The sequence below is a fragment of the Equus asinus genome, chromosome 21 (assembly GCF_041296235.1).
Source record: "Equus asinus isolate D_3611 breed Donkey chromosome 21, EquAss-T2T_v2, whole genome shotgun sequence".
Lineage (NCBI taxonomy): Eukaryota > Metazoa > Chordata > Mammalia > Perissodactyla > Equidae > Equus > Equus asinus.
The window spans coordinates 48,600,788-48,620,747 of record NC_091810.1 but is presented as its reverse complement, the minus strand read 5'-3'; the positions used below and the strand labels follow the sequence as shown (position 1 = coordinate 48,620,747).

The 19,960-nt window shown below is 58.9% G+C and overlaps 3 protein-coding genes across 22 annotated transcripts; all 3 read right to left on the bottom strand.

Annotated features, from left to right (window-relative positions):
• Nucleotides 1-156: 156 nt before the first annotated feature.
• HYAL3 (hyaluronidase 3) lies at nt 157-5,984 on the bottom strand. 5 transcript variants are annotated; one of them, XM_014840507.3, is made up of 5 exons: nt 5,849-5,889; nt 5,287-5,344; nt 1,414-2,324; nt 930-1,019; nt 157-814 (listed from the first exon to the last, which is right to left on the bottom strand). In XM_014840507.3, the coding sequence occupies exons 3-5, from the start codon at nt 2,305-2,307 to the stop codon at nt 551-553; spliced, it is 1,248 nt and encodes a 415-aa protein (XP_014695993.1). In that variant the 5' UTR covers nt 2,308-2,324; nt 5,287-5,344; nt 5,849-5,889; the 3' UTR covers nt 157-550. The 5 variants fall into 5 exon arrangements, with proteins under 5 accessions (XP_014695993.1, XP_070348377.1, XP_070348376.1 ...); XM_070492276.1 differs by having other exon boundaries at nt 1,414-1,558; nt 5,430-5,850; XM_070492275.1 differs by lacking the exon at nt 5,287-5,344 and having other exon boundaries at nt 5,849-5,984.
• On the bottom strand, nt 3,074-7,882 carry NAA80 (N-alpha-acetyltransferase 80, NatH catalytic subunit). 9 transcript variants are annotated; one of them, XM_070492281.1, is made up of 3 exons: nt 5,849-5,929; nt 5,287-5,344; nt 3,074-4,376 (listed from the first exon to the last, which is right to left on the bottom strand). In XM_070492281.1, exon 3 carries the CDS (start codon nt 4,280-4,282, stop codon nt 3,281-3,283), a length of 1,002 nt encoding a protein of 333 aa, XP_070348382.1. In that variant the 5' UTR covers nt 4,283-4,376; nt 5,287-5,344; nt 5,849-5,929; the 3' UTR covers nt 3,074-3,280. The 9 variants fall into 9 exon arrangements, with proteins under 9 accessions (XP_070348382.1, XP_070348384.1, XP_070348383.1 ...); XM_070492283.1 differs by having other exon boundaries at nt 3,074-4,285; nt 5,849-5,886; XM_070492282.1 differs by lacking the exon at nt 5,849-5,929 and adding an exon at nt 5,430-5,528.
• Nucleotides 6,516-18,678, bottom strand: HYAL2 (hyaluronidase 2). Of its 8 annotated transcripts, none has more exons than XM_014840500.3 (6): nt 18,386-18,517; nt 15,312-16,294; nt 14,730-14,819; nt 8,227-9,150; nt 7,793-7,882; nt 6,516-7,614 (listed from the first exon to the last, which is right to left on the bottom strand). In XM_014840500.3, exons 2-6 carry the CDS (start codon nt 16,242-16,244, stop codon nt 7,297-7,299), a joined length of 2,355 nt encoding a protein of 784 aa, XP_014695986.1. In that variant the 5' UTR covers nt 16,245-16,294; nt 18,386-18,517; the 3' UTR covers nt 6,516-7,296. The 8 variants fall into 8 exon arrangements, with proteins under 8 accessions (XP_014695986.1, XP_044611011.1, XP_014695988.1 ...); XM_044755076.2 differs by lacking the exon at nt 18,386-18,517 and adding an exon at nt 17,144-17,282; XM_014840502.3 differs by lacking the exon at nt 18,386-18,517 and adding an exon at nt 16,673-17,201.
• Nucleotides 18,679-19,960: the final 1,282 nt, after the last annotated feature.

Genomic DNA, 19,960 nt, shown 5'->3' with positions numbered 1-19,960 from the left:
CAGCACGTGCACACGTGCACAGTCGTTAACTCTAAAGCTGCCCCCTTGGAGCTGCCCACCATGGCAGGACCGGCATCTCATGGCAGGACTTGCAGCTGGACACTAGCGACAGGAAGAGCATGGGGCTTGGTAGAACAGGAGGAACAGCCAAACCAGAGGCAGTGAAAGAAAAAGACTTTATGATGAAAGCAGAGTACAGACAACTTAGCACTTAACAGACTTCATCCAAGATCTTCTTGGGGCCCACCTGCCCCTGGACAGGTCTCCTGTAACCTCTCCATGGACCCAGTGAGATGTAGGAACAGAGTCCTGGGCTAGCAATGCTAACCATCTGGAACCCTGACTCTCCCTAAGGCTGCTTCCTTGTCAGGAGGGATCAGGTGATCTCAGGGGGCTTCTGGTTTTAAAATGGTATGTTATTTTTCTGGCCCCTTCCAATCCGCAGGGATCCCATGGGAAGTGGGGTGTGTGTATTGGAAGAATGACTGTAAGCTAAATAGAACAAGAGTGGGACAGGGACAAGAAGGTCAGGGGCAGATGACTCCTGGCTTTATGTTGCTTCTTCAGGCCTGGGATCCTGGCAAGTAGGGCCAGCCCAGCCCTGGTAACAGCGGCAGCTGAAGAACTCCCAAGCTCCAGGGCTGCCATCTGGCTGCAGGTGCAGAAAGGCTTCCATCTGTCCTGGGTCTCGCCGGGCGCAGCGCCCATGGCCATGGCACCGCTGCTGACTGCAGGCCGTGGCTGCCCTGGTCACGTTGATCACATAGGGGCCCAGGGTGCCCACCAGGTAGTCATGAAGACGCCAGCACTCCTCCTGAGGAGAGGGAAGGGATGTATCAATTCCCCTGCTCCATGGCCCTGACATGGTCTCTCCCCAACCCTGAGACCCCAGCATGGGCTGCATGGCAGGCTGCAGGGTCAATGATTACCTCAGAGCTGGAGAAGCTCAGATCCCCCCAGAGCACCACGCCGGCTGCCCCCAGTGCTGCACTCACACCAATGGTCTGCACGAGGTCATCCTGGAGGCAGAGAGCTGCTAAGCCAGAACTGGGCTGGCCAGATCCATTTGGGCCTATCTCCACCTTCAAGAAACTTTCCTGGCTCATTGCCATGATCTGATTCCACCTCTAGAGTAGGCCCCTTGGCATTGAGTCTTAGAGAGGCTTCTCAGGCCCTCTGCTTGGAGACTGCCTCCCCTCAGACTAGGGCTCCAAAGGCTGGGCCTTGCCTTCCCTCTCAAGATCTTCCAGGGCAGAGCCATACCTCCTGGTCAGATGCTCCAGGACAAGACCTCCCCTCTCATAACTAAATCAGGGCCTCCCCCTCAAATTCTCCTGGGCAAGGTCTTCGCAGATCTTCCCAGGATAGGGCCATGCCTCCCCACTCAGACCCCTAGACATCACTTTCACTCACCTGGGACAAGAACCTCCCAGAGCTCCGGTGTGTGAGGCGGGCATAGGCCAAGACAGGCAGGGGATGTATGTGCCCAGTGAGAGCCACACGGAAGGCTTCCTCTAGGCGGTATCGGACAAATGCCTGGTGGTGAGCAGGTGGCAGCCTGGGTGGGAGGTAGATGCTGGGGAAGAGGGCGCTGGAGGCAGCCCAGAGCCAATGCAGTTGGGTGTTGCGGGCAAGGGTGGCTGCATGGCAGTGGCCTGTGTAATTGGAAGCCATACCACGCCAGCCATTGCCACAAGCTGGGAAGCGATAGAAGCCCCAGAGCCCATAGGGCTGCAGTGCCTGACCGAGCCGCAGCGTTTCCTCCATCAGTGCACGGGCTGCCTGTTCAAAGCCAGTTTGGGCCTTGTGGAGCTGCTCCTGGGGGTCCAGGTAGGGGAATACCCGCTGTGCCCAAGCCCAAGAGGCTGTCTGATAGGCTCGGCGGCGGCCCCAGTTCCCAGCCCAGAGTGGACTCCATTCCTCCCAGTCCAGCACTGCCAGGCCAGTGAAGCCAGGTCTCAGGCTGTGGTGGATCTGGTAGGCAGCCCGTGCCAGATGGCGGTCAAGGGGCACAGCCTGGGGGATGCCCCCATTGTGAGCTGTGCCCCTGGGCCCAAGGTAGGGATAGAGGCCAAGCTGGTTCTTGTAGAAGATGGTGATCTTCTGGCCATGGAAACGCTGGCCATGGTTGGCGGTGATGCCCAGGGCCTCTAGTGGAAGGTGCACGCCGAAGCGGGCCTTACAGTGTGCTGAGGGTACGTTCCACAGTACTGAGAAGGGGCATTCAGGGGCCTGCAGCAGGGGCTGGCCACATCCCAGACACAGAACTACCCCTAGCACCAGGGCTGAGCTTAGCTGCATGGTCATGCCCCAGGGACAGTAACCTGCAGGAGAGAGGTAGTGTGAGCTTAGAGTCTCTGGCCATGGCCACACCTTCCATATAGCAGGGAAAGCTGGGAAAACTCCCCTAGCTCCTCCCCACAAGGATCGGGGATGGGGAAAGCCTGGTCTCCAAGGGCTCCCAGAGGCCTCTCAGAGCAGCTACACCTCAAGCTGGCCTGGGCAGCTCCCCTCCCATGTTGTCCATTTCTGTCATGGCACCACTGTGTCCTGACACCTCCCCCAACCACAGGTCTTACAAGTTCCCTTCTTTCCTCTGCCCATCTTGTTTCCTGTCCCAGGAACACTCAGCCCCCACCTTACCTGGCCTAATTCCTACTCAACACTCAGATGTCTGCTGTGACCTCACCTCCCCAAGGAGGTCTCCTGGATTTCCAGACAGAGTGAGGGTACTTGGGCTCCCACTGTCCCAGAGTTGATCCTGTGCTGTATCCCTGTCTATTTGTCCCCTTGGGTTGAGACCCTATCTGTCTGTCTAGTTCCCCATTGTCTTGTCCACTTCAGGGCCTGACACACAGTAGGCGGTCAGTGAGTAGTGATGAATGAGTAAATGTGGAAGGGAACAGACACCCTGTCCGCTGGGTCTAGCAGAGTAGAAGGGGCAGAGGGCAGGTGTCCCTCTACCCATGGTCCCAGGGCCAAAGTAGATTTGGGGGCTCCTGCAGGGATAGGGGACCTACGATGAGGCTGAGAGGCGAGGGTGGGGGTTAACAAATAAACTGTCACAGCCACACCCGACAGAAGCCTTTATTCAGCCACACTGACAGCTCAGAGCCAGAGCCATGGAACCATCTCCTGGTCCCACTGGCACTCAGGAAACACACCCAAGCTAAAGCTGCCCCCAGGGGCCAGGGGCTGAGGTACGGCCAGTGGGCTGAGGCTAGTACTGTCCTGGGCAGTCAATTGATCCAGAAGGACAGTGCCTTGCCCTGGGTAGCCCTCAGATGTCTTTCTCCATCCAGAATATGGGGCATCCTCTCAGGTCTTGGTATTGTGTCTCCAGCAGACTTTGTGGAGGGGGCCCTGCTGGAGGTGGGGGTGAGGTGGTCAAGCGCTCAGGCAGGGGAGGAGGTGGTGGTAATGATGGTCCCTTGGGGGCTCTTGGGGCAGCTTGGGCAGTCAGGCTAGGGGCCTTGCGGTGTGGCCGGGGGGAGGGGGCTCTGGGGAAGACACTGAGCAGGTTGGCAGGCAGCCGTCGGCTGGTGAAGACCAGGCCCTGCACAGGTTCACCCAGCTGGTAGCCCAGGTGGGCATAGAAATGCAGCTGGTCATGGGTGGTGAGGTGTAGCCGGCGGAAGCCCCGGGCCTGAGCAAAGACCTCCAGGCCCTCCATGAGGCGGCGGCCAAAGCCACGGCCCCGCAGGGCCCGGGCCACCACCACTGTCTCCACTAGGAGGCTCTGGGGCCGGTCTAGCACCCGTGACAGGCGGGCATGGCCCACCACAATGGGGGCTGCCTCGGGCATGGGGTTGGGGCTCAGCAGCATGAGGCAGAGGGGGAAAGCATCTGAGGACTGGCCCAAGGAGTGCAGACGGGAGGCACGGCTGCGGGGCCACTGCTCATTGATGAGGTCCGCACAGGCATCCAGGAGCTCAGGTCGGCAGTGCACAGGCTCCAGGGTCAGCTCAGTTGAGCCAGGACTGAGGATCATCTCTGGATGGCATGTGGAACCTGGGGTCAGCTCAGCTAGCCTGGGGCTCAGGGTCAGCTCTGGCTGGTGTGCAGGATCCAGGGTCAACTTGGCCAGGTTGGATTTCAGGGTCAACTCTGGCTGGCATGCAGGATCCAGAGTCAGCTCAGCTGGGCTGGTACTCAGGATCAGCTCCATCCGGTGTGTAGGGTCTAGGGTAGGGGTCAGCTTGGCTGCGCCAGGGCTCAGAATCAGCTCTTGCCTACATGTAGGATCCAGGCTCAGCTGAGTCAGGCTGGGAGTCAAGGTCATCTCCTGCTGGGTTGCAGGTAGTCAGTGCCAGGTTGGGGGTTAAGACCACAGTCTCCAGGTAGTGGTATCTCCTCAGACCACAAGGGTGCGCCTCCTGTGGACAACAGCCATGCTGGGCTGTGCCAGGAGGAAGGATAGGGTTGGGGCAGGGAGGGGCTGACACAATACTGGGGGGGCCATGCATCCTGGAACTGGTGGGCTGCACCTTGTCCCCATACTCACCTGATGGCACAGGTGACCTGGAGGAGACCCATCTTCTAAACCTGGGGGAGCTGACTCAGGTAAAGAGCAGAGGGAATGGGTCCAGGGTGTCCTGCCCCACATCGGACAGAGGCTGAGGGCTATAGGCTTGGGCAAAACCCGACAGCCCTGGTCCTAGCCTGCTCTAGCTACAACTTTGTCAGGACAGTTGATCCAGCACCATACCACCGTGGCTGGCTGGTCATCAGAACTTGAACCCACCCAAGGCTCTCTTAAGAGCAAAGACAGCTGCCCCTAGGAGTTTCCCTGTCCCTCCCTTCTCCCTACATTCCAGGCTCCAGCCTTTATGACCACCTGGGCCATACCTGCCACCTAACTGATCGTAGGGTGACACTCACCCACCCATCAGGCTGTTTTCCCCTCCCTGGACTGCCTTCTCCGCCTGGGGCACAGAACTCCTCCTCAACTTTGCTCAGTTGACACTTTGACTGGGCATGGACCCAACTGTCCCCTCAGATGCAGCCCCAGGAGCTCCAGCAAGGGGCCTAGCTCAGCCACACAACAATGTGGCTCCTGTGGGCCTGGTTCCCCACTGGCCTGAGTTTTGCAGCCACTCTAGATAAGGACCACAGCTTCCTTCCTATGTCTACAGGGGTGTCCAACGGCCATCAGGTTGAGAACCCAGAGCAGCTGGGTCCAAATCCCATTGTTTGCCCATCCTGCCCCAGGCCCTGCTGGCAGGAGGGTCTATGCTGGGGGATTTCTGATGGTGGGGGGCCTACTGGGCCCCACCTTCTACTCACCTGCTCCAGAGGGGACTTCTGGCTCCCCTTCCCCACCTCCTCAGGAAGGCCCCCGAAGCTTGACGCCAATTACACACTGGTTACTAACAGGCAGCCTCCTCCCCTCACACCACATCCCACTCAGAGGGCTATAAGCCCCTCACCTGCATCAGCCACCTCCGCAGCAACCGCGCCCACAACCCCGGACCGGGAGGGAGGAAGACCCAGGATCCGCCCCCGGGCCTGGAGCCCCAGACGTCCCTGCGTGCTTAACCCGTCAGTGCCGACTCCACCCACTCTGGGCGGGGCTCCTGGGTCCTCGGAGAGGGGCAGCAGTCTCTCTGGTGCCTCGGTTTCCCCCTCCCTCCTAGTAGGTAACAAACCGTGGAGTTTTGGGCGGTAGGGGCTTCGAGAGCTTGACTCTGGGTGAGTGTGGTTCAGCAAGCTCTGAGAGGGAACGAAAGACGCAGGGCGGGCGTGCGGGGCTGCACAGCCACTTGAGGACTGCACGCACGGAGCGGATGGGAAGCAGGGGGGACACCGAGGACGAACAAGCCACGCGTAGGGAGGAGGCGGTACTGACATGTTGAAGCCGGGCTCCGGGTTGCTCCGTGTCCTCACTCCGCACGGATGGGTATCTCGCTGTCTCTGGCTCGGACTCCTCGGACCGCCCGCGCTGTCCCCTAGCGGTGCGGCGGACGCACTGCAGCCGTCGCGTCTCGCCACTCACCCCCTGGTCCGCAGTCCCCGCCCCCGCTCAATGCGTCATAACACCGACCGGACGCAGACTCGGTCTCTGCTCTGGTTCCGCTTCTGCCCCTCCTGCCCCTGCACCCTGAGCGTCACAGCCCCGACCTGTCGCAGGCTCCGTCTCCCGTTGACTCCGCCTCCACCTGCCCCGCCCATACGGGCTGCTCCTTTGGCTCCGCGCGTCACCGCTTAGGTCCCCTCGATTTGGCTCCGCCGAGGCCCTGCCAGGGCCCACCGTGCCACAGCCGCCTGGCGGGGCGCAGGCCCCTCCTCCAGCTGGCTCCGCTTCCGCCTCACAGTGCCCCGCCCCGGTCTCGCCCGCTCGGCTCAGTCTCGGCTCCCCCGGCCTCCTGCCCCAGTCCAGCGTGGAGTTTGGGTCCCATGCTGGGAAACAGCCACCCTCGGACAGACATCAGATCTGAGTGAGAGAGGACCCTTTCCTGTGCCCTCTGGATCCTGGCGCCTGCACGTTTTAGGCGCTCAATAAATAGCTGTTGAAGTGAGAATCAAGTCTGCTTTATTTGTGTGGCTGTTGCCTCTGAACGAATTCAGGTGTGTGCATGGCTGGTTACCATCAACACAGAGTAGGAGCCAAAGGGCTCTACCTCTATAGTCAGACAGCCTGGGTTCGAATCTCAGCTTCTCCATTTTCTGGCTGTGCAACCTTGGGCAAACTGCTTAGCCTCCTCGTGTGTGCCTCCATTTCCTCATAGCGTGGTTTTAGGATTGAATGAGTTAGCCTACTTAAAATGCTTAGCACAGGACTTGGCGAAGAATAGGTGCTCAGTGAATGTCAGTTCTTGTGATTGCTGCAGTTTAAAGACTGGCTCAGGGGCCGGCCCAGTGGCGTAGTTGTTAAGTTCCTGCGTTCCACTTTGGAGGCCGGGGGTTTGCAGGTTCTGACCATGCACCGACCTAGCACCGCTAGTTAAGCCACACTGAAGTGACGTCCCACATAAAATAGAGGAAGACTGGTATAGATGTTAGCTCAGCGACAATCTTCCTCACACACACAAAAATAATAAAAGAAAAAGATAAAGACTGGCTCAGTGTCTCTAGAGGAAATGTTTATGAGCCTGCTGGGTGGGTGCCAGAGGCTCTAACTCTATATGCAGTTAGCCCAGTCTGTAAGCATGTGTGCATGCATAGGCATATGCTCATGATGGCGGCTGAGTGTACTCCTGACTGACCATGACCTGTGTGACTGTGCTGCACTTAGAAAGCTGTGGCTAAGCCCAGAGTGCATTAGGTGCTCAGGGTGTGCATCTGGTGTGTGGCCAATCACCACACGGCCTGCTGCTTACACCATGCTCCCCTCCAGCCAGGGTAGCAGCGGCATTTGAACTCCACAGCCATCTGGGCCTGATCCTCAAGAGAGAGGGCACCCTGTAGGGTGAGGGGCCCACCACCAGGCGTGAGCTTGATGGAGAAACTAGCAGGGTTGAGGATGAGGAGGGCTTCAGGGTGGCTGGGGCGTCGGACACAGCGGCCATGGCCTGAGCACAGGGCTTGACTGCACAGACGAGCCCCACTGGTCACATTCAGGATGAAGGGCCCGAGCATGGTGTCCACATACTTCTTGATGGCCTGGCATGATTCCTGGGTGGGAGGGGGAGTGTCAGGGACACCACGGCCATACATGGGCCCACCTGGGGCATTGAGGCACTCACCCGCTGGCCAGTCAGGACTGCAGAGGTAGAAAGGGCCGCCCAGGGTCTCCCCAGTCAGCCTGGCAGCACCACCCCTGCCCCTGTCCCCACCCTGGGCCTGAGCTCACCTTGGTTCTTGTGTTCTCCCAGCTCACCCAGAGCACCACTCCTGCTGCTCCCTGGGCCGCACTCTCCCCCAGGCTGTGCTCCAGCTCATCCTGGGGAAAGGGACAGCATCATTCTGGCTCATAGGGCCACCCTCCCTCCCCACAGCAGATTCTTGTACCATCATTAGATGGGACCAATAATTCATAACCCCCACCTGGGGCTGCTCTGGCCCTAGTGGCCAAAGGCAAGCCTGTCCCCACCTTAGCCTGTGAGTGCCATGCAGGCAGGGACTACATCTTTCTGATGAATGCTGGATCATCTGTGCCTAGCGCAGAGCTTGGCACACAGTAGGTGCTCAAAGAGCGGGAGAATGAATGGATGAAAGTGCTGTGTGGCCTCTGTTGCTTAGGACCTATTGCCTGACAAGGTAGGTTACAAGGTCAAGGAGACTCACCAGGGGCAGAAAGCGGTTTGTTGTGTCGTAGAAGATCTGGGCGTAGGGCAGAACGGGCAGATTGGGGTCCCCAGCACCCACAGCCACACGGAATGCCTCACCCACACGGTGCCGCACATACATCAGTGCCTTCCCTGTGCCCTCCAGCACTGCAGGCATGTAAATGCTGGGGTAGAGGGCATGGCTCAGGCCCCACAGCCACCCCAGCTGGTCGTTCTGGGCACGGATGTCTGGCGAGCACTGGCCTGTGTAGTTGGGGCTTAGAAAGTCATAGTTGTAGCAGTCAGGGAAGCCATAGAAGCCCCAGAGGCCATGAGGCCGCAGTGTCCATCCCAGCTTGAGAGTATATGCCATCCAGTCCTGAGCAGCCTTCTGGAATTGGTCCTGAGCTGCTGCTTCCACCCAAGGAGCCGGCCAGTCAGGGTGCTGCCCCTGTACTAGTGCCCGTGAGCGCTGCCGGTAAATGTCTTTGGTGTCCCAGTTGAAGGCCCAGCGTGGGCGCCATGCCTCCCAGTCAATGACTGCCAGCCCTGAAAAGTCAGATGTAGGCATGGCATCCTGGATGTCCTGGGATGTGCGGGCCAGGTGGGCAACCAGGCTGGCATTCTGGGGCAGGCCACCAAACACCGGCTCCCCAGTAGACGTGTAGTAGGGGTAGGTGCCCAGCTGGGAGCTGTAGAAAATGGTCATGTTAGGGCCGCGAAAGGTCTGCCCCGGGTTGGCCACCACATCAAAGACACTGACATCCACATCCACGCCGTGCCTCTTCAGGCAGTACTCGGTGTCTGCGTTCCAGATGGTGGTGAAGGGCTGGTTGGGTACCACAGGGCCTCTGGAGCCTTGGGCCATGCTGAGCAAGATCAGGAAGAGGGCGCAGATGGGAAGCAGGTGGGCTGCCATGGCACAGGGCAGGTCTAGGGAAACCTGGCCAGAGGAGGCAGAGCTGAGAGCAGGCCTGGAACTCTCTGACTCCCACTCGTTAACCCACCACTGTTCTGGCTTCAGGTAAAGATTGGCCTGCATGGCTCAGGGAGGTCAGAGGGCAAAGGAGAGGCATGGAGGGGAATACTGCCACTGGAGGACACAACCGAGTTGCCTCTCTGGCCAGGCCTCTGCCCTCTGTCTCCAGCAGGCCTTGCCTTGGCCTAAGCTCACCCACCCCGCTTCCCCAAAGGCCCCAGAAGCCATGACACCTGTTTTGAGCAGAACAGCTGAAAGCCGGGCCCTCAGCCCCCAGACTGACCAAGGGGCCTTTCCTGTCTCTTTCCCCAAGAATCCTGGCCAGCCATTGGAGGGAGGATGCTCAGTGACCAAGGACAGGTCAGCACAGCCCTTCTGTACACCTACCAGTCAGCCCACTTGTCCCTGCTGACCTCAGGGCTGAAGGGCCTCATCCTCCAGACTTCCTGACCCCGTGGTGAGGGCCTAGGCAGGGCTCAGCAAGATTCTGTTCCTCAACTCTGGCTCCAGCTGCACCATGCTCTTGGAGGAAAAAGCTGCTGCTGGAAACTCTGAGCTTTTGTAGTGGGTCACCCCACCCAGTCTAGGGGCGGGCTGAGGGGCGGGCCGTGTGCTAGAGGGCAGGGCCAGGCAGCAGAGCCACCTCTGCACCGCTAGCAAAGTGCCCTTGGCAAGGGGTGGGGCTGGGCCGGAAGTGGCCTCTCCTACCCCGTCAGCACTAGGGCAGGGCTCCGTGCTTTATTTGGGGTGGGGTGTGGGGCGGCAGTCTGGGTGGCAGACACAGCTGGGCAGGCCTGCCTGTGGTATTGGAGTCTGGTGTCTCGGGACTGTCTCCTCGAATGGCTGCATTATGACATTTGTGGGCTCCTTCTTTAAAAAAATATTTTAAAATGTATTTTACAAATATGTTGGTATAAAGACAGAATAATCCAGACTGAATTCATTATTATATATTTATTACTAATATTAGTTTTTTCTGATTAAAAATAAAATTAAAACATGTTTGTGGGCCCCTAGAAGTACTGCGGCCCTAGGCCCTGTGCCTATTGGATAAGTCCCCCGGGTTTCAAGGACAGTGTCTGAAAGGTACTGTGTTCTTGAAGTCAGGGCTGTGTTATGACCTTTTGTATAGGTGCCAGGTCAGTGATTGTATCTTTGTGAAGCCCCAGTTAGTTACCATCTGGGCCTCTGCACAAACTCCAGTAGTGTGTATGTGCAAGTGTGGGACCCCCAGTTCCTGGGACTGGGTGTGTGTGAGAGACCCTGTTGTCTCATGACCATGAGACCATGTTTGTGTGACCACGGGTAGAAGCACGGGTGTCTAGTGACCACATGCTTGCTCATTCCTTTGTGGTTTCACTTGTTTCTGATTCAGAAGCTGGTTATTGAGACCTGCTAGGTGCTCAGGCCCAGGCTTGCCTACCGGGGTGGGGTGAAGGAAACACATCCCTGGCCCAGGTGAAAGTACTGCCTGGATTTACAGCCCAATCTGAGCCTGAGTCAGTGACCCCCCACGGACATGGCGGTCAGTGGAATGGTGACACAGATGGTTACCATCTGGGCTTGGTTCCCCAAGTGGGCTAGGATGGAGGAGCCGGCAGGGCTAAAGGACAGGAGAGCCTGGGGGCTGTGGGTACATCAGCCATGGCCTGAGAACAGAAATCTAGCCACAGAGGTGGTAGCTGCTGATCCTGTTCGGGAAGTAGGGTCCCAGATGATGACCATTAGGCTCAGCGAGCCTGGCACAACTCGCAAGGGCTGAGGGGACAGGACAACAGTAAGGCAGCTCCTGACCCCCTCTGCCTGAGGCTCCATGCTGCCTCCTGGTGCCCCCAGAAACCTAGTTCTGCAACTGGCATAATCCAGCCAACCAGCAGGCCAGCCTTCTCCAGCTGACCTCAGTCTAATGGAGAAACTCTAATGATGGAACAGTGGGAATAAGCTGCTGTTCCCACTTCAGGGCCGTGCCCATAGGCCTGTTCCTGCTGGGCTGGTCTAGTCGGATTGGTCTAAGTAGTGTTACGTGTCTGGAGTCAGTCCAGCCCCATGGTCCAGCCCTGCTCTCTCTGGTTGTATATACCTCAGGCACCTGAGCCACCTCGTTCCCCATTACCACCAATCACCCATCCACCCACATGACAGCTCTGACTGTCCCCAAGTTGCACCTTCCCCAGGGCTGTCTTCCAGGTCTTCCTGGGGCAACTGATGTGAGGTGGTCACAGGTTTGTATGGAGGTGTCACTGCTGGGTGGGTACAGGTCACAGCTGTGTACAGGAGGTCACAGCTGTTCAGAGAAGCTAACAGCTGTGTAAAGTCACACATTGGGTGATTGCAGCTTTGCACATAGGGGGTTACAGGAATGTAAGGGTCACAGGTAGTAGAAAAGGTCACAGCTGGGTGGGTGAGGTCACAGGTGTACCTAGATCACCTGTGTGTTGGGAGGTTATAGATGTGGGTGAGGTAGCTCACAGGTGTGCGTGGGTCACATCTGTGTGGGGAGGTCACAGATGTGTGTGGGGTCACAGCTGGGTAGGGAAAGTCACAAGTGTGGTAGAGACAGGTCATAGCTCCTCCTTCTTTGTGCTCCCTCTGTTGGCTCCATCATCTCACGGACTTACTGACCAACATCTGAATCTTCTCTCTAGCAGGCCTCTCCCCACTATGGCCAGAGCACCAAGGAACTGGTCCACCCCGGCCTCCTCCTCCACCACATGAACTGACGTTGCCCTCCCAGTGCAACCACCCAGCCATTCTCTGCCATCACTAGCTAAAGGGATGAGGAATCACTTTGCAACCTGAGTTGACAGCGATTTGGCAGGGCTTGCTTCTCCAGGCTCTGCTCCCCTAACCACACCACCCCCTCACTCACATGCTGCTCTGGGGAGCACTTTCCAGTCTTTAGCATGACTCGCTCTTCGAATTGTATGCATCTCCCTCAACAGTGTCATCCCCAGGAGGACAGGGGTCTTTGTTGGTGTGCTTCATGAACGCATCCCTAGCACCCAGCCCAGCACTGGGACATGTGTGTGCTCAGCGTGTTTACTGAACAGTCTCTGCCACCAAAGTCAGGCGTGATGCCACTTGAGGGCTGTCCTTCTTGCCCCTGCCTGCAGCAGACCCCCAGCTACACCCCAGCCTCAAACTCCCTGACCCCAACTGTGCTCTGACCTCCTCTAGTCTTGCCCATGATTTGTTCACAGCATCAAGCTTCTCCCTCACCTTTCAAAACTCAATGTAGAAATCACTTCCTCCCCTGGGTCCTTGCAGCTCAGCTGGCCTCCTCACAACTCAGCTGTTTCTTGAGTCTGTCTCTCCAGAGCCAGCGTTTCCTGAGAGTGGGGGCTGAGTCCTCACTGACATGGACAAGGGGTCCCCAGGGGTGGGTTTGATGGCTGAGAGGAAAGGCAGAGACCCACCTAGGGTGACTCCCTTCAGAAGCAAGGGGAATGAAGCAGGTCAGAGCTGGTCTTACTGCTCTCCCCTGGGGCAGCTCGGGACAAGCCATGTTCTGCCACGATCAGGACAGCACTGACCTTTGAGGATGCCTGGCTCTTGCCCCATTCTGTGTCTTTGCAGTGGGACGGGGACTGGACCTCAGGATTCAGATCCCAATCTCCTGCTTGCCCCCCACCCCACTATACCCAGTGGAGGACTGTGACCGAGATGGAGAGAGGATGTATGGCTGGAGTCTGCTACCCTTGGGAGTGAGGAGTGGAGGAGACGCCCTTGTCTTTGGGAACAGGAGGGAGAGGTGGTCTGGCTACTTGCCCAGCCAGGGAAGATCAACATCTACTTCCGCTGTTCTCCCTGGGTGGGCAAGGCGAGGTGACTGGCACTGGCCCAACTAGGGAGACAGGGGCAAGTAGGAGAAGCACAATGAGCCCCGTCTCTCACAGAAAGTTGGGCCCAAAGGCTTTCTAATCAATATGGAGAGAGCAAGGTCTTTGGTGTTGGGGTGGAATGTGAGTCCTTGTACTCCCAGTGGCTCCTGCCCCAGCAGGACAGCTGCAGAGTGGGCATCTCTGGGCCCCCAGGTCTCAGTAAATGCATTTTACAGATAAGAAGTCTCCAGCACAGAGTCTAACAGAGACAGAGCTGAGTTTAAACCTCACGGAAGGGGCTGGCCCCATGCCAAGTGGTTAAGTTTGTGCACTCCACTTTGGTGGTCCAAGGTTTCTCCAGTTTGGATCCTGGGCACAGACATGGCACCGCTCATCGGGCCATGCTGAGGCGGCGTCCCACATGCCACAACTAGAAGGACCCAGAACTAAAATATACAACTATGTACTGGAGGGGCTTCAGGGAGAAGGAAAAATAAAAAATAAAATCTTTAAATCTCATGGAAGACTCTGGAATCTCTCTCACATGCCCTGGCCCAGGTGTAGACAGTCCAAGCACAGAAGTGGTTGTTTTATATTTAATTTACAAAAGAGATCCCAAAATAATAATAATAAACTATCCAGAAGCAGGGGAGTAGGATCAGGTACTCCCTGGCCCGGCTGTGCCCCTCTTCTTCTCTGGCAGAGAGAGAAGGGGCTTCCCAGGGGACTGCCCCTCCCCCTTAGAACAGGGGGATGAGACCTGGCATGGATGCCCTCCTGAGCATCCCAGGGGCTCTGCCCCCTCCGGACTCCAGTTCGTCCACCCCTTGCAGGATCCTATGTGCCTGGCGGAGCCCTTGTGGCAGAGGTCAGCTTGCTTGGCAGCCGGGTGAGAGACTCTTACCAAGTCCAGGTGAGGGCCAGAGCTGCCAGAGCCAGCAGGCTAGTGAGGTGGGACCCTGTGCAGGCCCCACTGGCACCCCCAGCTGCCTGCCTACGGTCCCACTGGCATTGTTCACCGCCCCAGCCCAAGTAGCACTGGCAGCGAAAGTGCGTCTGCAGGTAGCTGCGGTCGGCCCAGCTGAGCTCCCCCTCTGGTCGTAGCTGGGGCTCACCAGGTGTGTGGCTAGGCACTAGGCGGAAGCTGCTGGCACTGAGGTGCAGGAAGGTACTGGCGCTGGGGTCGCGGCGCACACAGCGCCCGTGGCCATGGCATTGGGCCCAGCTGCAATACTGGGCGGCCCAGGACACGTTGACCACATAGGGGACCAGCAGCCGCATCAGGTAATCCTTGAGGTACTGGCAGGTCTCCTGGGGGCAGAGGCCAGGGATGAGGATCAGCTGCCTCAGCCCACAGGCCCAGATAGAAACTCTGTCCACACTGCGGTGATCATACCTTCTTTTAACAGTGCACACATGTGTACATGCACATGCGTGCGTGAGCCCTCACTGTGCCTGTTCCTGCTGAGAAGGGAGTGAGGGCAGATCTTGGAGCCCAGCAGGACAGGCAGGGAAGGGTGGAACTCAACAGCTGTTCAGGACAGCATGTCCCCTTTCCTGGGGGCAGGGGAGGGGCCCTGTTGGGATCAGGGATGCCTTGGATGGGAGATAGATAAGGGGGCCAGACTAGGTTTGCCCACCTTGAGGTTGGGAGCCAAAAGCCTACACTCTCGGCCTGTGCTTGCAGATTGAGCTCCAGTAGGCTGGGTGGGTCTTACTTACCGTGCTGGTGGTGTACCCTGCATCGCCCCAGAGGATAACACCGGCTGCACCCAGGGCTGCACTCTCCCCAATGGTGGAGATGAGATCCATCTGTGTGGGAAGGGGATGGTCACTGGGGAAGACTGAGACCACAGAGTGAGAAGAGCAGACAGGGTGGGCAGGCCCCAACCTGTTGCACCTTGCTGTCCCCTCAGCCCAGTCCTCCCTTTTCACTCCTAGATGGAGGCTGTTTGACTTTCTCGTTAAATATTTAAGCCACTTCTACCCCCACTATGGGCCTCTGCTTCCCAAGTCAAAGGCCCACTTGAGCCTAGGATGTATCTATCAGGGTGGACTCCAAAGTCAGAAGGCCCAAGTCCCTACTCTGCCCTGGATTTGCTGGGAAGCTTTGGGCAAATTTCTCATAATCTCTGGGCCTCAATTTTCTCATTTGCAAAATGGAGATAATGATGTCTCCCTTTCACAAGGTTCCAGAGAGAATGAGGCGAGCCGATGTAAAGCAGCCAGTGAACCACGGGGCAAGAGGCTCCCTGGGAATCCAAACCTGCAGTGGTTCCCTGAGGGGCCCTAAGAAGCACATACCTCGCTAAGCCCTGTGAGCCTGCGGCTATAGGTGGGCCGTGTGAAGACATAGACCGGGAGTGCATAGTTGGCGTGGTGGGTGTGAGCCACTCGAAGGGCCTCCTGAACACGGAAGCTGACAAAGTTGCGGCCATGGGTGGAGGAAGCGAGTGTCTCGTGCAGGTAGACAGAGGGGAAGAGGGCCGTGCTCTCGGCCCACAGCCAGGCCAGCTGGTCGTTTCGGGAGACCTCAACATCAGGGCAGCGGCCTGTATAGGTCTCCCAGTTCTGCACATAATCGTGGTTATAACAGTCCGGGAAGAGGTAGAAGCCCCAGAGGTGCCGAGGCCGAACTTCCTTGACAAAGCGCAGTGTCTCCAGCATGAACTGCCGTGCAGCAAACTCAAACTCGTATTGCGCCTGCTTGACTACACGGTCTGATGGCCAGTCAGGATGGCAACTGGCTACTAACTGGCGTGATGACCTGCGGTACACGTCCTTGTCTTGCCAGTTGCGAACCCACACAGGCCGCCAGTCCTCCCAGTCAATGACTGCCAGCCCTGCAGGCTCCTCTGTACGAATGTAGTGCTCCACATGTTCCCGCAGCATCTTCAGGTGTGCCCAGAGGCTGCCATTCTGTGGCACACCACCATGCACAGACCTCCCTGCCAAATCAAAGCGTGGATACAGGCCTAGCCGGTCACGGTAGAAGATGGTGATATTCTGGTTCACAAAACCCTCATTAGGCGAGGCCTGCACATCGAACACAGTCAGGTCCTTCTTTGGGTCCAGGGGCACCTTGAGGCGTGGGCCGCAGTCTTGTGTGGGCACATCCCATGCTACCACAAAAGGCCGGCCCGTGAAGATGGGTGGCGCTGTGGGCTTCAGCTCTGTGGCCCATGCCACCACCACCACCAGGGCCAGTGTGACGGCGGGGCCCGGGCCTGCCCACATGCTGGGGGCTTCGGGCAGACGGTGTCACCTGCCTGGCACCAGCTCAGGAACTGCAGGAAGGGTGAGAGAGAACCAGTCAGTCTAGAGAATCCTGGAGGTGCCCACCCCAAACCCACCTGCACTCCCAAAGCCCATGCTGTGTGGGGCACCATGCCTAGGACTGTTCAGACCCTATTACATGGCTGTAACTAGTCTGAGAGACCACAGGCCACTGAGGGGCAGGCAAGACACCCTGGGAACTCACTGCCAGGAACGTAGGCTCCTTCCTGGAGAAGGTGGCCTACGCCTGGGCAAGGACCTGTTAGGTCTGCGACCTCTCTGAGAATCAGACGAATTGAGCTGTGGACTCGCTGCCCAGAGACACACATGCGTGTATACCACCCAGCACATGGTTTCGGAGAACCGCGAACCAGAAGCCCATTCTGTACCCCGTGAAGAACTCTTGATCCAGAGAAATGATAGCATTTGGTTAAGTAAGGCAAGGCACAGTTCATGCAGCGGCTAGGAATCTGGAACATAGCCTCGGAGCTGGTATCTGTGTAGCACCCGCCCGGCAGAAGAGGGAAGTTGTCAGGAATTTGTCGCCAGCGCAGACACTCTCCCAAGTTTGATGGAGGCCCCGCGGGGACAAAGGGGCAGCGGACCTCCCACGGCGGCGCCAGGAGACGGTTCACTCCCTCCACAGCCACCGGGAATGCGCGCGCCCGCCCGGCGGGTCCGGGGTAGAGCTCACTCCGCCGGGCCTTTGTGCGGGACTCCGCCCCCGCCCCACACGTGGGGCCTGAGCCCGGCCGGGTGGGGGGGTGGGGCCTCTGGGCCGCCTCCCTGGGCGCATCCCCGGGAGTTCAGAACCTAGCCCACGGAGAGAGAGCCGTCAGGCTTGCACTGCCCGCCCTCACCTCGCGCGGGGCGCCGCCGGGACCTGCGCCATGGCCACCGCCATCCCCGGCCCAGCCCGGCACGCTCCTGCCTTTCGCCCAGGGACTGCCCCGGCTCGGCGCCTCTGCTGGCTCCGCCCCCCGGCCCGCGGGCCCCTTAAGAATCCAGCGCGGAGGTGGGCTCGGGACAGGACTTGCGGCAGCGGCGGGAAGGTTTCCCCGACTTTCGCGCCGCCAGTGCCGCGCTTCGGGCTCCAGGGTCCCCAGGTCCTCCGCCGAGGAACGTGGCCACCCATCCAAGATCGTGAGGCCCCTCCGAAAGAGGCTTCCTTCTGGACTCCCAGCCGCGAACACCAGACAGCCCGAGATTTTCTTCCCCCCCGCAGCCCGAGGCCGGTGGTACAGTCCTCCCGGATTCGCGGCGAGACTAGCCGCTTAAAGGGACAGCATAAGGACGGGAGTCAGGGAGGGAATAAAGGCGGTGGCGTTTCCCCGCCTGGCCATAAGGAGGTGCTGTGGGACCCCAAGGCCTTGGCTGGGGGCAGCAGCGGATCTGGCTCTGCACCCGAGTGTAGCCCTTAGTTCTGGGGCCCCTTTGTGTGGAAAGGGGGACGGTGACCAGAACCGATCTCCGGCCTTCCGGGACAGTAATGCCCAGGCCCCTATGGATCAGGGCTCCCTTCCCCCCGTCCCTGGACTGAAGGGAAGCCCCGCCCCCTCCCAGATTGCAGGGGGGACCGAGCAGCCGACTCAGCCATCCCCTGGCTGGGGCGAGGGAGTGGTTGTCCTGGCAACACGAGCTGTGGATCTCAGCGTGGCGAGCTGGGCAGGGTGCCGGTATGCCCAGCGAGGCCTGAGGGTAGGGCGCCCCCTTGCCCGATACCTGGATCAGGGACAGGCCAATCCCTAGGCTCCCGGGTCTCCTCCTGCTCAGTCTCTGGGGGGCCTGTGGGAGCCCCCAGGGCTACCTTTCAACTCTGGGAGGCTGCCACCTTGCAGAAGTTCCTGGCCGGACAGCGGAAAAAGACAGCTCCTTCGGACCTCCACCCGGTATCCTGAGCCCTTTCACCCCACAAGCCCCTGCTGCTGGGGTGCAGGCTTGGAGCTGGGCAGGAGCAAGACCTCCTCGCCTCTTCCTAGATCTGCTCCCCCATGTGGGGTTTAGCTCCCCGAAGGGCCCAGGTCTGTCTGCACCGCCAGGGAGGGAGCGCTGCTGGGAGCGCATTTGTGGGAGTGCAGACCAGTCCTCTGTGCTGGGCTCACCTGTGTGGGAGTCTGTCAGTCCAGTAAGTCGCCGGCCTCCCTCCTTCCCGGGGTGAGCCTCTCCAGCCAAGCTACTCGCGCCAGCTGCTGCCCGCTGGGCAGCCCGCCGGCGACTTGATAAACCCCATCCCCTCCCACCCGCTCCCGCCTCCCACCCCAGCCCTTTCTCCTCACTTCCTGCTGCCCCTCCAAGAGGAAAGGACCAGGAACAGGCACGGGGGGGAGGGGACTGCCTTGACCCTGTTTCCAGCTGGCTTGCCCTGCTGGCTGGCTGCCCTCCCCACCCTTTCCCTGAGTAGGCCCTGGCCTGGCAAACTGCCCCAGGTGACAGGAAGGCTGTGGGACCCAGCTTAGGTGCCAGCCTCCTCCATGCCGTCAGCTTAATACTGAAAGCTCTTCTCCCCAACCTTCCCTTGGGATTGAGGCCCATCTTTAAACCCAGTAGCATGTGAGTGGAGGGGCTCCGGTGGTGGTGCTTTGGGGAGTCAAACTACTTGGGGGATGCTCAGCTGATGGTCCCCCAAAGCAGGTGGTGAAGGGAACCAGCCCTAGAGGGGGGCTGGGGGAACTTCCAGGAGCTGAGTCAATTTTTTTCCACTAAGAGCGGAAACGTCCCAAGTATGACAGAGTGAACAATGTGTTAATGTGTGTGACTGTGCAGGGTGGGGGGTGGCGCAGGGGCTAGAAGGGTTCTGCAGGGTGCTATCCTACTGAAGGATGTTCCTGGGTGGATTTCTCCGACACTGCAGAGCAGGGGTCTCCTTACAACATGAGTGAGGAAAGGGGGTGCCCATAATGCACCTGGCCCCAGGGAGGGCTGCAGCAGGGTCCCAGCCGACCCCTCCAGAGGTGCAGACAAACCTGCACATCCTCAAATCACCCTGAGCCTACCCCCTCACCCTACTGGGCCACCTCCCTGATGCCCAGGGCCTCTCTCTTAACAGGCTTTGTTAAATTGGGGGACTGGGGGAGGTGGGGACATACCCTGGAACATGTCCCTGACGACCAAGGAGTCCAGGAGATGGCGTGGGAGGGTGGTGTCCCTGCACCACCGTGCTGGCTCCACAAGGGACACACAGGCCTTAGAAGCTCTAAGGGTGGGGGCCCCTGGGGAAACAAAGGCCAGGCCAGACTGTCACAGGGCAGGGACACTTCCTCAGGCAGCCAGCAGGAAGGAAGTGAGCACAGCCCAGTGGGAGGGAGTGGGGAAGCACTGCCCTGACCCCCATTGTTTCCAGCTTTGGGGTCAGCTGGGGCAGGCCCAGCACAGGGAGTTCCCTCACACTGGGACAGTGGAGATGGGAGATGGGACGCCATCTGACCCTGGGGCAGTCAGTGGGGGGGATAGTGGAGGATGACAGAGCCTTACGCCTGGCCTCTTATCAGGAAAATGGAAAGGTGCCCAAAGAACTGCAAATCCAGGCTGCACAGGATGATCCTGCTCTGGACCTGACAAGTTTAAGCCTCCGAAAGACTGGCAGGCCAACTCACCAGACCCAGAAGTCTGGGTCCTTCAACTCCCTCCTCCCTAACTGGGAGTTGGGCTGATGGCCAAGGGCTAGGCCCAGCAGAGAA